Raw genomic sequence first — 13398 nt, 5'->3', positions numbered from 1 at the left:
ATTTTGTATCTTTTATTTTGTTAATGCTTAATAAATGATAGTTTTATTTTTCATTTATTAATTTAGCTTGGAATTTTAGTGTATTTTTTATTCTTAAATGGTCAAAAAAAATATTCATGTTTTGCCTACACATAAAATCTCAGTTTCGGCTTTGATTCACATAACACTAAATGAAGAAACTCACATTCACACGAAGAGGAAGAAAACTTTTAACTACTCTTTTTTTTTTTCCTCTTATTTCACTCTTGGTTCAGAATGAAATAATGCATGGGATATATATAGTTATATACTACACCATGCAACCTTTAATTATCTCAATTACATATATTATATGAACTCCCCACATTTATAAGTATTAGGATCCTCTTCATTTTACAATCAATTTCTTGTTATAATTAAATATTACAAATATAGAGGTATATCCAATACTACATTTAGGATTTTACATGACATAACATTTTGTACACTATTGTATTCAAGAAATAAAATTTTAACTTGAAAATGAACTCTTTGTTCCCATTTATAAACTCTCCACGTAACATCAACAGACTTCTCACAGGAATTCACTATATTATTGTCAAATATTAAAAAGCTTAATTAAACAATTTTAACTTCTAACAGTCTTCTCTCTCTCTTCCTCTAATTGGACACTGTATTTCTGTTTTGTATCTATTTTGTAGTACTTTCATCCATCCACTTTATATAATTCGTGTTTCCCAACAAGAAGAACTCCAAGGTGGTTTAATCATCATTGTCGTCTTGGGCACTCGGTGACAATTGAGATACCCCCAAATTTGTACGAAGACAACAATTGGTTGGGGCTCGCTCTATATGCTTCTATTTTAATCCCCAGGGATCAAGAAAATGCAGTTTCAGCAAATTCATCTCACTTTCTATATTGTCAATTCCAAACGAGTAAAGCTAGTCTAGACAATCAAATCCTTGTTTGCCGCACCACTGATGAAGAAAACAACTGGTTACATCTATTCTTTGGACTCATTTGGATATCTTATATACCTAGTGAGGCCTTGAAGGATATGCTGCGTCAATGTGGCCACATTAAGGCTTCGTTTGTTAGTGATTGGCCAAGCGTGATGGTGCAAAAATGTGGGCTTCGTCTTTTGTACCAGCATGATCTGTCACAGTTTGAGCAACAACTAAAACATTGCAATGCTTCCATTTCTGCACATCGGGATTTCATATGTCAATTTAGCGGTAGTGGCACGATACAAGAGGAAGGATGGACGACGCATATGCCTAAAATTCCTAACGAAGTTGTATCTCCTCTCAATAAATATGACCAGCTGGTAAGAAATTATGAGTACTTTCTTTGTTTCAAACACACCATTAACTTCCCCCTCTATGTCCTATAGTTTTATTTATTTTACAGGGTGGGCACTCTGAATATTCATTTTGTTTTCCCCCAGTGGAAATTTTACATCGTTTCAATTATCATAGTAATGAGCCATCAGTGAAAATTGATATATCCAATACTTTTTTCAATGACAACAAATGGATGGGACTTGTTTTGTGTGCTTATTTTTCAAGCGATAAGCATCAAACTGCAATTATTGAAGATCCTTCATCGATTTCTCACCATCTTATTTGTATTTTGGAAACGGACCTAGTTGGTCCAGAGCTAGGAATCTATGTCCACCGCACCAGTAAAAAAGATTTTACGTGGCTAGATATTGAGGGTGGATTTCTTTGGCTGTGCTATATTCCATATTGTCCGTTTCTAGATAAGTTCAATGAATGCAGTTGCATCAAGGCTTCAATTATAAGCGATTGGCCAGGTATCATTGTGCAAAAATGTGGGCTTAGTATCTACCATAAGGGTGATGATTGGTTTCAGAAAATAATAGATCATTGCATTATGGAAAACCAACATGAATCTCAATATTTCAACGATCAATTAACAGCTCGTTATAAAGTGAAAAGTAGTAGAGCTACGAATCAGCTCTCCCAAAGCCACTTACCGGTAATTAATAAATTATGACTTTGCTTTACCTCAAACCTAATATTTCCTCTCCCTTTCTTTAACTTCTCACTCTCACTTATTAAACACAATATTTCTGTTTCACAGGGCTTTGATGGATCCTGTGACTATAATTCTTGTTGCCCTCCAATTGAAATTCCGCGTTGGTTCAACATTCGAAGTGACAAGTCCCACGTGACAGGCAGACTAACTCGAAAATTGCATGATAGATGTACTTGGCTAGGCGTTGCTCTATGTGCAGTTTTTTTCGTTACAGAGGATGTGGCTGGTCTCAATGACGTTATGGATTCAATATCTTCTTGCAAACTTATTTGTCACTTGAAAGCAAGTAATGGCTTGAGTGTGAAACCTCGCCATATCCATTGGCCAACTAAAGAAAATCTCATGATGTCAGTGCTAGGTGGTGGATTCACTTGGCTGACCTACATACCACGTGGGTCGTTTCCTGATTGGCTATATGATTGTGCCTCCATCAAGTTTTCATTTCAGACAAATTGCCATTACTTGAAGGTGCAGAATTGTGGCCTTTGTCCATTGTACCAGCATTCGGTGGAAGAGTTCAAGAACTGCATGAAGTCCGAGTCTGAGTTTTTGGGCATCCTTGATCAAAAGAAGACTGAGAATATAAATAGAAAAATTTGTTCTGGGATTCAGAATGTAATCCGCAAAACTGACACACTGGTAATTAATAACTATGTCTCAAACAAGATATTCCATATCCCTCTCTTTAATTTCTCTCACTGTCACCCATAAAACACAATATTTCTGTTTCACAGGGCCGTGATCAATGCATTTTCTATAATTCCCGTTTGCCTTCAAGTGAATTTTTGGAGTGGTTCAGTCATCGGAGCGATGAGCCCCGGCTGAAAATCCCTCTACCTCCAAATTTGTACAATGATAGTACTTGGATGGGTTTGGTTCTATGTGCTTATTTTGCTATAGATGAGAATCCAACTACCCACTTTGACATTCTGGATTCAGATATTACTTATGGCCTTGTATATCATTTGCAAACCAATGTTGGTAGTGTGAGACCTCTTGTCGCTTATCACCTGACTAAAGAAAATCTCGTGATGTTACAGCAAGGTGGATGCATTTTGCTATCCTATGAAGGGCGTGGGTCATTTCAAAATTGTCTGAATCAAGTGAGCTGCATTAAGGCTTCATTTAGAGCTGACTGCCCAGGTTTGAAGGTGGAGAAATGTGGCCTTCGTCTTTTGTACCATTATGATTTGGAAGAGTTTGAGCAAACAATAAGCCATAGCAGGAACTCCTCGTTGGATGGTTGGGATATCATCTGTCAAGGAACATCTAGTAGAACCTCCAGCTCTATCAGAAGGAAGTCTAATTTTGGAAATCTGAGGGGACCCATTGATCCTAAAGTCAAGGGCAAGCCAGTTCTGGAAGAATAATCTCTCTTATTGGGCTCTTCCGTCTGAACTTATTGGTAAGTCATCCTCCATCTAATTTTCAATTTTAACCTTATTCCAAAGAACTGATAATCTCTACTACGCAGAAAAATAAGATGGAAAACATTCTTTGAGACAATGGGAAATTGTTTCTCAAAAGAGAAAGTCCATGGACAAAAAAAAATTGATAAAGCATTTTCACATCGGCTAATGTGGTAGATTGTTAGTGATAGGTTAAAAAAATAATGTCAATGGTGGGTAAGGATAAAAACCAGTAAAAGCTTAGTAACTCATTCTAAAACCATGAATTGCTTGGACTGTGCAACAACTGTGTTTTTTTTTTTTTATTATTCTTATTATGTGATTATGTGAAGATATAATTTTACCATGTTTTAAGTTGGACTTATCTCAACCTTATCTTTTTTTTTTTTTTAATAATTTATATTTCAAACCCTATTGTTTAGGAGTAATTTTAAACTAATCCTACACTTTTCAAAAATTTCAATTTAAACTATGCTTGTTCAAAAGGTTTCAATTAACCCTTCCATTATTTTCCAAACATCATCGATGAAAAGGACGTTTTGATATGTAATTCAGTGAAATGGTGTAGTTTTCTATCAGCAGCGTTAATAGGAAAATAATGGATGGGCTTATTTGAAACCGTTTAAAAATGATAAGAGTTTAATTTTGTCTACTTGTACAGGGTTGAGCTTGGAGTGAAAGGGACTGTCCTAAGGCTAATCTAATTGATCCATTTGACCAAACCTATCTGAACCGAAGCATTGAGGACTGTTTTGAATGAATGGGTCAGTTGAAATTGGGTATGGAGGTTCAAAAAATAATTTGGGTGGCTGGGCAGGTGGCGAGTTTAATAGAGTTCCTAGGTTCTTGATTATGTAAATTTGTCAGTAAATGTGTAATATTGGAAGTATATTTATGTTTTCAGTTGATGTAAATTTGTGTAATTTTTTTGTCTTTTTGATGAGATTTATAAATTTAAATGTCTTTTTTTGTTAAGAGTAAATTTGCAGAGAAGTGAAGGTGAGCTTTCTAGAAGCATTGATATTAAATAGACCTGTGAATATCATAAAAAGCATCAATTTTTTTTTTCTATTTATGTTGTTGAGTCTAAAGTGCTCAACCTAGCACAGTAGGTTATCCCAATTATTTATTATTTTTTTAATCCTTCTGTTCAATTTGAATTTCTATTATATAACATTTCGGTTTTATTTATGTTCAATCAATTTCAAATTGTGATTTAAGAATGGCAGAGAGGAAATTTTATATAAGCTGATATTGTGCATTTCCCACTGCAATCAGGAGTACTTGTCCACCCTCTCTTGGTTAGTGATCAATCCTCCACGTCTTGGCTAGAGATTTTAATTTTATAGATACTGTTGATTGCAAGTGCATAACAAACTCTTACAGATTCAATGAGCTTAGTATTCATGCTTTGCAGTTTCTATTGTAATTATTGTAATTGGTTTCCCTTCCCAATTTCGGGCAGTGACACCAATACTACTTACATAAAGAGAATTATTGAATATGGCTTCTTCCATGTTCATTGAGCTTATCTGGAATGTGTTCTCTTGCAGATTTTCCCAATTCATGTGAAGGGGGCTGCCAGTAGCTTGATGGTGCTGGTGAACTGGTTTAGTGCTTAGGCAGTTTCCTTTACATTCAATTTTCTTACGAAATGGAGTTCCTCATGTAAGGAAAAATTTTCCCTTAGCACCAAACGAATGTATTGTCAGTCTGCATTTTTTTACAACTGACACTGTCACTCCCATGTTTGATTTTCTTTTCCAGACTTTTTTCATCTACCCTGCATAGAATCCTAGAGGGGGATAAGGCTACAAATATTTGAACCGACAATAGCTGGAGATACAATATTTTTATCAAAAGCCTAAGGGCTATTCATTTGTACAATATTTTTATCGAGGGGGGGGGGGGGGGGGGGGGGGAGGGGGTCCTAAAAATAGAATATGAACACATTTCTCTCCCAAATTTCTAGCCTGTACAGACAAAATAGGCTTCCATCTGTTTATCATGGTAATCTTGAATGTCTCCCAATTAAAAGTTTCTGAATAGTTTTGCTACTAATAATTTAGGTTTCCTCCAACTCTCAACCCATCCTTGATTAACCTTTAGATACCTAGTTCAAATCCTCAAAAGAGAGTAGGTCTCTAAGACCTCACCTCAGGAGGTATTAGGTTTTCAACTAAGTTTATGATTACTAAATATTCTAGAAAAATGTAAATAGAGGAAAATGCCAAAAAGGAAAAGAAAAATGTCTCATAGTATAGGTTTTTATTTTTCAAGAAAAAAAAATTGCTATATCAAAAATGTTTTGTTTGGACTTTGGACTAGATTATTTAAAAAAAAATCAAGGGATTTTGAAGAATGACTATTAGTATAAATTACTTTATATAAATTTAACAACACCGTTTTATACAAAATAAAAAACCAATATATGTATATGATGAAGTGGATTTTGGAGATTTACTCAAATAAAAACACAAGATAATTAGTTAAATCAATGCTACATTTTAATAAAGCTCAAATATTTCCATAATTTTTCATCAATTAAAATAATTGGAATTTCATTCTCTATTCAAATTATATTTCAATCTAAATTTAAAAACTAAAATTTTCTAATTTATTTAAATTAACCACAGGAATTGAATATTAAACAAGTTAGGACAAGAATAACAGACAAAAAATCTTGTATTTCAATGACATTTCTTGATCTCCTTAAGAGAACAAAGGCTAAATTATTTATTAAAAAAAAAAAAAAAAAAACCCAGAAAGAGGGGGCCAGGAGTACAGGACCAGTTAAAACAATACCATTATACCAAACGCACCAGACTTCAAGGCCCACTTTCTGCAGGAATGGGCTGCTTCATAGGCTTCTTGTAAAGAAAAGAATTCTCTAGAATCTAACAGAACTTCAAAGAAGCTTAGAGAGAGTAAAGAAAACTCTGATTGAAAACTGTATATTGATTATGAAGAATGAGTTTACATAAATAACTACTCTTCCTTTATATACAAAAACAGAGAAAGCAAAGAAGCGGGAAATTAGGAATTCCCTAACTAATTTCCTAACTAATTACACTGTGTAACTGCTTAAGGCTTCAACCAATAGATGAGTGACAACTGGCTCTTTGAGTAACTGAATCTGCCTCGCTTCTTCTCACGTGTGAGCTATGTGGGCTGCGTGTCTTCATTAAACTAAACGCTGCCGTTTCCTTCACTGCCTTATTTCTAACTGCAAGGCTACTTGGTGTCGTTTTCTTCTCATCTTGTTCAGCCTCTTTGTCGTTTAACCTCTGAATACCTTGTTGCTGTGTTACTTCAACACTTCTCTAGAGGCCCGACTAAAACGGCAGTGAGAGAATCTCTTGTTATATCTGTAGCAACTATAACAACTGGTCTCCGAGCATAGCTTCATTGAAGGAAGGACTAATGGGAAAATCAATTTCTTTCTTTTTTTTTCCTTTTTCAATGGGAAAAGACGGTTATAAAAAGAGGCATAACAGAATGGTTCATAAAATGTTTTATTCAATATAGTTAATACTTAATACAGTTATTACCAATAATATGCTATAATAAACCACCTTAGAAAGGTGCAATTCATTACTTTCTATGATCAGAAACAAAAACAAAAGTACAGCGAAAATATTTTGAATGTAGGTTGTCTTCTGGACAAAACTTTGCTTCCAGCAACATTTAGAGTGTTGGTTGCGTTCTAAAAAATGCATGAAAAATATATTTTTTTACTACTTTCTCACATTTTCTCATCTCTCAAGAACATATATAATAAAAATAAGAAACTTTTAGATAAAAAAAAAATCGTGATTGTTATCGGTGGTGGCAGTGGCCAGTGGCCACCTATCACCTGTGGTAGTTGGCCACTGGAGACTAGGGACATTAGTGGGAGTAGTGGTTGGGTGGCAAACATGTGAGGTGTGGTGTGGGGGGTGGAGGTTCGGTTGATAAGTTTTGAGTGAGACAGAAAATAGCTTACGGAAAATTAAATATTAAACCAATTTTCATTATAAGTGCTTTTATTTTACAGTCAATCGGAAAACAATTTCCTGTTGATCAACATTTTTTGTTGCCCTCAAACACTTGTAAATGTAGAAAATATTTTCCAAAAATCAATTTCCATAAAACCAAACACAGCCTTACACTTAAATCTATAATCTATTGGTATTTTGCCCTTAAAGTTACTTTTGAGATAGGCTTATTTGATCTATAATCTATTGATAATTTTTGTTATTTTGCTATCTTGAAATTGAATAATTGAGCTAGTGGTCTATATACATGTATATATGTTGTGTTCTTCCTTTCCGATTTTCAGTGTTTTTGGTCATTGGGAGCTTTTATTTGCTTGCAAATTGGGGTGGCCTGTTTGTGTACATTGTAGTGTCACCAGCTGTGAGTTTCTCTTTACATTCATTCTGTTCGATTTGAATTTTTATTATAAATTTTTTTTGATTTTATGTTCAATTCAAATTTCATATTATTAATTAGAAGTCCATGTAAACTTGTCCTTGTCTTGGCTAGAGATACAGTTGATTCCATGTGCATTAAAATTTGGAAAAGTTTGCTTCAATAATTATTCTTCTAAAACGTTGTTTTAACAAACTGTTATAGATTCAATGAGCTTGGTATTCATGCTTTGCAATTTTTATAATCACGATTGTAATAGGTTCCCCTTCCTGCATAGCCAAGAATAATTACTTGGAGGGGCTGAGTTGTAGTAAAGATATACTAAATATAATAACTGGGAATAAACATGGCCCAAAAACAGAGGAGCTAAAGGGTACTAAGCGCCTCGAGCCAACTTAATCTCTAACGGAAAGAAAGTAGACTTAACCCCGTACCCCAGGAACGCACAAAAATTTGCTAAGAAACTAGCTTGCTTGACTTCTTTATCCTACTTACGAGAAAGGGTCATGACCCATCTCCCCATCCTGGCCGGCTTACCACCGGGAGAGGCAGTGGACCGCCAAAATGGCTAAACAACTTATTTTCTACCACATCAGAAAGTCTAATGTCAAAAGGATTCTCATCCCCAAATACTGGGAGAAGGAATTTATTGACCATATCCTCCAAGGTAATTGTCAACTCACCAACAGAAAAGAAAAAGGTATGAAGAGAAGGGCACCAACGGCGTACCAGATGCCTGAGCCCCTTAGTGTCTTTGAAACCCTCAAGATTCTTGGAAATCGCCACCACTTTTAGGATACCAGCGCACTCTAGGTGACCCACGAACTCCTCATCAGATAATTCCTTATCCACCTAGATGGGCCAACCTTGGATTTTCCTCGAAACAAAATCAAAAAAGATAGGCACCGCCTCTCGAAGTCCCTGCCTAATCTGAAGATCAAAAATTTCCCTAGGGTTTGGAACTTGAGCGGAACTAGCGAAGCCGGCCTAACCAAAGAACACCTAAGCATGAGGGGACGAAGGAGCCTCACTATGAGACACCTGAGGGAAAGTAGACTAGGAGAATACTAGGGATCCCGTAAAGGAAAAGCCGAGCACTCAGAGACCTCATGAGACCCGATCTGAGCAGAACTAGAAGGGCCTTCACCCTCAGAAGGGCTAGGAGTACGCTCTTTTCTTTTTCGAGAAGAAGAAGAAGCCATTGAAGTAGTGAGGATGATGAGAAGTAAGGACGATTGGAAGAATGGAAAAGGGAAATAGGAATAGCAGACCGATTGAAAGAGAGAAAAGAAACCTAAGAATGAAAGACTTAGGGAAGTAAAGAGATAATGTGAAGCGCCCACAATAAAGGCACAAAGAGCAGTTGGAGAAGACAGTGTATAGAAAGACGCGCCAGTTGCCAAAATATTTTATTTTGAAGGAGAGATTAATTAGCAGTTATTAATGGAAGTTACAGGGAACGAAAAAGGTGGGTGAAGGAAGTTTTATTCCAAATATGTAACTGCCATGTCTCGTGCAAAGGGGAAATTACAAAATAAAGAAACGCAACACGCAGAAAAAAAATCAAGATATCCAAAAAGCAATAGGAAGGGCCCAGATCCTGTAGAAGGAAGAAGGGAACCCAAGGATAATTAAAAGAAAATCCTACAGAATCTACGAAACTCTGAATTACTCACGCGTGGGCTTCAGGCAACCCACGAGCTCGGGGGGCTAAATGTTGAGGTCCAAAAATCACGGCACCCAAGCCCAAAGAAATAAGCACAAGGGGCCATGGAAGAAGAGAAGAAATGGTAAGCCTAGAAGGCTTGAAGCCCAAAAAACATAAAGAAAAAAGACAAGCCTAGAAGCTCATGAGAAAAGAAAGTAGAAAAAAAAAAGAAAAGAAGCCCAAGTCAGAAGATTGAAGAATTACCATCGTGAAAAGAAAGCTAAGTCAGGATCCTCAAAGACTGCCAAAAGGCTCGGGATCCCTAAGGTGTGTAATACAGTCAAGAAAGGATTAAGACAACTCAAAGGAAAAAGCCAAAAAGAACACAAGAAACAGAGGATGGGCACGTCCTTCTCAAGTACCAAATGATCCAGCAAGAAAAGAAGAAAACTTGGAGCGACTTTTCATAGCGCAAGTGGGTGGCACCTCGGGGAACCAAAATGAAGAAGTATAAAAAGGGGAGTAGCAACGAAAGACTTTCAAACCGGCAGAGTGAGATTTCGCCCATTTGAGAAAAAAAGATAAAGAAGAAGGACGGCCAAAAGTTGGACCGTGAAGAACATGACCTCATATACTTCGAAATAGATAGTCAGCCATAGACTTTCAAAGAAACAACACTAAAAGGAAGGAAAGAATAAAGAACAGGGAAACTGAACCTTCTGGGCGATGGGCACTACACAGGCTCTAGTATCCAGGGGGAAAAACAGGGGAATCAATGGTTCCCCGGGACTCCAGAATAACTCTATAAAAAGGGGGGAAGGATTACGAAGAAAAGGAGGAGAAAAATTTACAATAGAATCATCGAGAAAGTTCTGAGAAGAAAACTTAGAGAAATTAGCAAAGTACTTCCCGGTATCTTAGGAAAAAAGCATCTATAGCATATACTTGGATTAAAAAAGAATCAAACTTTGCAAGTCTTAGAGACTTGAATAGCCATCTAAGACTGTAATTTTTAAGCTTGTTTGAACCTTGTATCACGTCTTAGTGAGCACGCTGTAATCATAATAAAGAAAATTCAATGAAACATTCCCTATTGATTTGAGGATTCCTAACCATTACTTTGTGCATTTACTGTTTGCTTTTGCATTACTTTGCTGTTTTGATTGTTGTTCAATACAAATATCCTTGTTTGTTAGTTTATGTGTATTGTATGAAGTATGCCATGTGCACCACTTGATTCTTAAATAGCCCTTTAGCTGCGGTGAATCAAAGCCTAGTCTACCAAACTACAACCATTTGGCCCAGGATCCTTGGGCTTGAGTGCTAAAGAAAAAGCTCTCTCACAATGTTTTACTTCATTTTCCCTTTATTTATATCATTCTTTACTATTCCTTACTACGCAATGCGTATGTATTTTCTATGTGTTAGTATGTATGTATTGTAGGATCCACGTTTTGTGCACAACCTGGTTTGAAATCAGCCAAACTTAGCTATGGTGAACCAAGTCCAGTCCCTTAAACTTAAGCACAAAGGCCTAGGATCCTTGTTTCTACTTAGGTCTGTGTGCTGTCAAAAAAAAGAACCCATAATTGTAAAGTTTTTTTTTTTTTTGATAAGACATTGCATAGAATTTTTAAGTAAGCTTCTCATGCCGACAATAATGATAGAATTTCGATTCCAGTACAACATGGCAGCCCAATATTAATGCTAGACATTGGTCAGGAGGGGAAAGAAAAATGAGGAGAAAAGCTCTCTCTTATTTGGTGGGGAGTGAAACAATGAGGAGAAAATGAGTGGTTTAGAAGAATTTTTTTTTTCTTTAAACTAGTTTGGAGATAAAATTTTCAAACTTATTATATATTTCTTTTTTGCGGTGTGAATTTTCAAAATATAACCATTAAATTTCATGTTTCTTATGTTCTTAACATGCATATCAAATTTCGTTCAAATCATATGTTATTTACAATTCGATCAATTAACTTATTTTTTTATGCACAATTTTAGACTACAAAAACTTGAAATTTTACATTTATTTGATGACATAGAAATTCATTTTTGATTTTCTTGAAATTTTGAAAGCATGAAGGATACAATAAGAACATGCAATCTAGTTGTTAGATTTTTAAAATTCACATTCAATATAAAGATATATGAGAAATTTGAAGGGTTTCTCTCCAAACTACTTTGGAGAGAAACTTTGTTCAGTTTAGAATTTTCTATCCTTATATATATATATATATATATATATATATATATATTTAGAAGAATTCTCTATCCTAGACTACCAAAACACAAATCCATAAACTAATTTCATTAGTATGCAATTAACTAATAAAAAAAATTCCCATAAAAAATATTTTTGAAAAAAATCACATGGAAAAAATCTATAAAATTATTTTAATAGATTGTTGATAAAAAAAAAATGTAACTCCTTATTTTCATTAATATCAAAAGTTTAATTGAATTAGACAGAAAACTTAAATTGAATAATTTTTAAATTTAGAGTACTAAATAAAGTAAAAGTAAAGTTAAAAGTCTGAAATGAATTTCAGCCAAATTTAGATGGTGCAATTTGCATTTTAACCAAAAATAAAAAATCAATATCAAAATCTGAACATTAAGTGGTGTTTGGTTGCAAATCATGAAAGAAAATCCGATTACAAGAGCATCTGGATTTCTATTGTGGGGTATAGAAATTTAATCATGTCACGTGTCATACCCAAGGCCGAGGAGGCCAATATAGTTCCGAGGAGTCCATACATTTGGAGGGTAAGGCCGGAGATGCGGGCCATGGCTATGTCAATGGCACATTACAGGAGGGGGCCACATTGTAGAGGAAGAGCTTCAAAGAGGGGATTAGCCCTAACGTGATTAGAGGGATGGTAGTTGCCACCACATTTAATGCACCTCACCAAACTCCCTAGCCGCATTTATATGGAGAAGACCCCTGAACAGTACTATCTTGGTTGCCGCAACTCACAGAAAACTTGGGAGGGCGTCTGATGGGATAAGCACCCAAGTAGTGGCCTACATAATCAATAAATGGAGGGCCAAGTTTAGCCAAAAGAGGCTATATAATGAGAGAGATCCTCTAGGGATAAGGGATTCATCAAGAAATTAGGGGAGAAAACACTGTAGCAACAAGAACTGAAATTATATCCAGGTCTAAAAGAAATATATTTAAGGACCACTCTCCTTGAATTTTGCCGAGGAAGGATTTCTTTGACAGAGTTTGTCTTTCTTTACTTTCTTGCTATCTTTAATTCACTGTGCATATTGTTCGATCTATTGAAGCCTAGTTTTTGAGCCCACTTTCTACAAATTCATTGTATTGGGCTCTTTGGGCCTTAATCCATTTACCTTTTGGGCTCAGGATCCAAACCTTGCCCTTACATCTACTTAACACACTTTTGTGGGAATATGGATTCCCTTTATAAAAAAAAAATGTTGATATTTACATTCTCATGTCTAGATAAAGTTACATTTTTGTATAATCTGATAATTTTACCCACTCTTTCTACCTTTACCCAATAGAAATAAAATTTAAGAAAAATAATTACTATAAATTAACAATTTAAATAATTAAATTTGTATTATACATGTCATTTAAAAATGTTATATTATAGTTTCATTGATTTTTTTTTTATGATTTATAGTTTGTATTTTGTTATTCATAATTTATTGTATTTACAATTCAAACGCTATTTTGGAGAAAATTAAATAATTATTATAAAATTCTTAAAAATAAACCAAATATAATATTCTCAAAATTTTTATTAGATTCTAAGTGAGTGTTTGGATTCAGATTATCCTACGTTTGCTGTTTTATGTGTGTGTGTGTGTTTTTTTTTTTTTTCCAAGCGTTTTTCTTTAGTGGACAATTATCA

At 35.0% G+C, this 13398-nt stretch overlaps 1 protein-coding gene across 3 annotated transcripts; it reads left to right on the top strand.

Annotated features, from left to right (window-relative positions):
* Positions 1-435: 435 nt before the first annotated feature.
* Positions 436-4521, top strand: LOC126699646 (uncharacterized). Of its 3 annotated transcripts, none has more exons than XM_050397592.1 (5): positions 436-1307; positions 1391-1981; positions 2087-2680; positions 3082-3446; positions 4112-4521. In XM_050397592.1, the coding sequence occupies exons 1-4, from the start codon at positions 1038-1040 to the stop codon at positions 3409-3411; spliced, it is 1785 nt and encodes a 594-aa protein (XP_050253549.1). In that variant the 5' UTR covers positions 436-1037; the 3' UTR covers positions 3412-3446; positions 4112-4521. The 3 variants fall into 3 exon arrangements, with proteins under 3 accessions (XP_050253549.1, XP_050253550.1, XP_050253548.1); XM_050397591.1 differs by having other exon boundaries at positions 452-1307; positions 2776-3446; XM_050397593.1 differs by lacking the exon at positions 1391-1981 and having other exon boundaries at positions 446-1307; positions 2776-3446.
* The last annotated feature ends 8877 nt before the right edge of the window (positions 4522-13398 follow it).

Source organism: Quercus robur, chromosome 9, assembly GCF_932294415.1.
Source record: "Quercus robur chromosome 9, dhQueRobu3.1, whole genome shotgun sequence".
NCBI lineage: Eukaryota > Viridiplantae > Streptophyta > Magnoliopsida > Fagales > Fagaceae > Quercus > Quercus robur.
This window is presented reverse-complemented; position numbering and strand designations above follow the sequence as displayed.

Coding starts and splice junctions, on each gene's coding strand:
- LOC126699646 (XM_050397591.1), top strand. CDS start 1,038: ATGCTGCGTCAATGTGGCCACATTAAGGCTTCGTTTGTTAGTGATTGG. Junction 1,308..1,390: donor TCAATAAATATGACCAGCTG/GTAAGAAATTAT, acceptor TTTATTTTACAG/GGTGGGCACTCTGAATATTC. Junction 1,982..2,086: donor TCTCCCAAAGCCACTTACCG/GTAATTAATAAA, acceptor TCTGTTTCACAG/GGCTTTGATGGATCCTGTGA.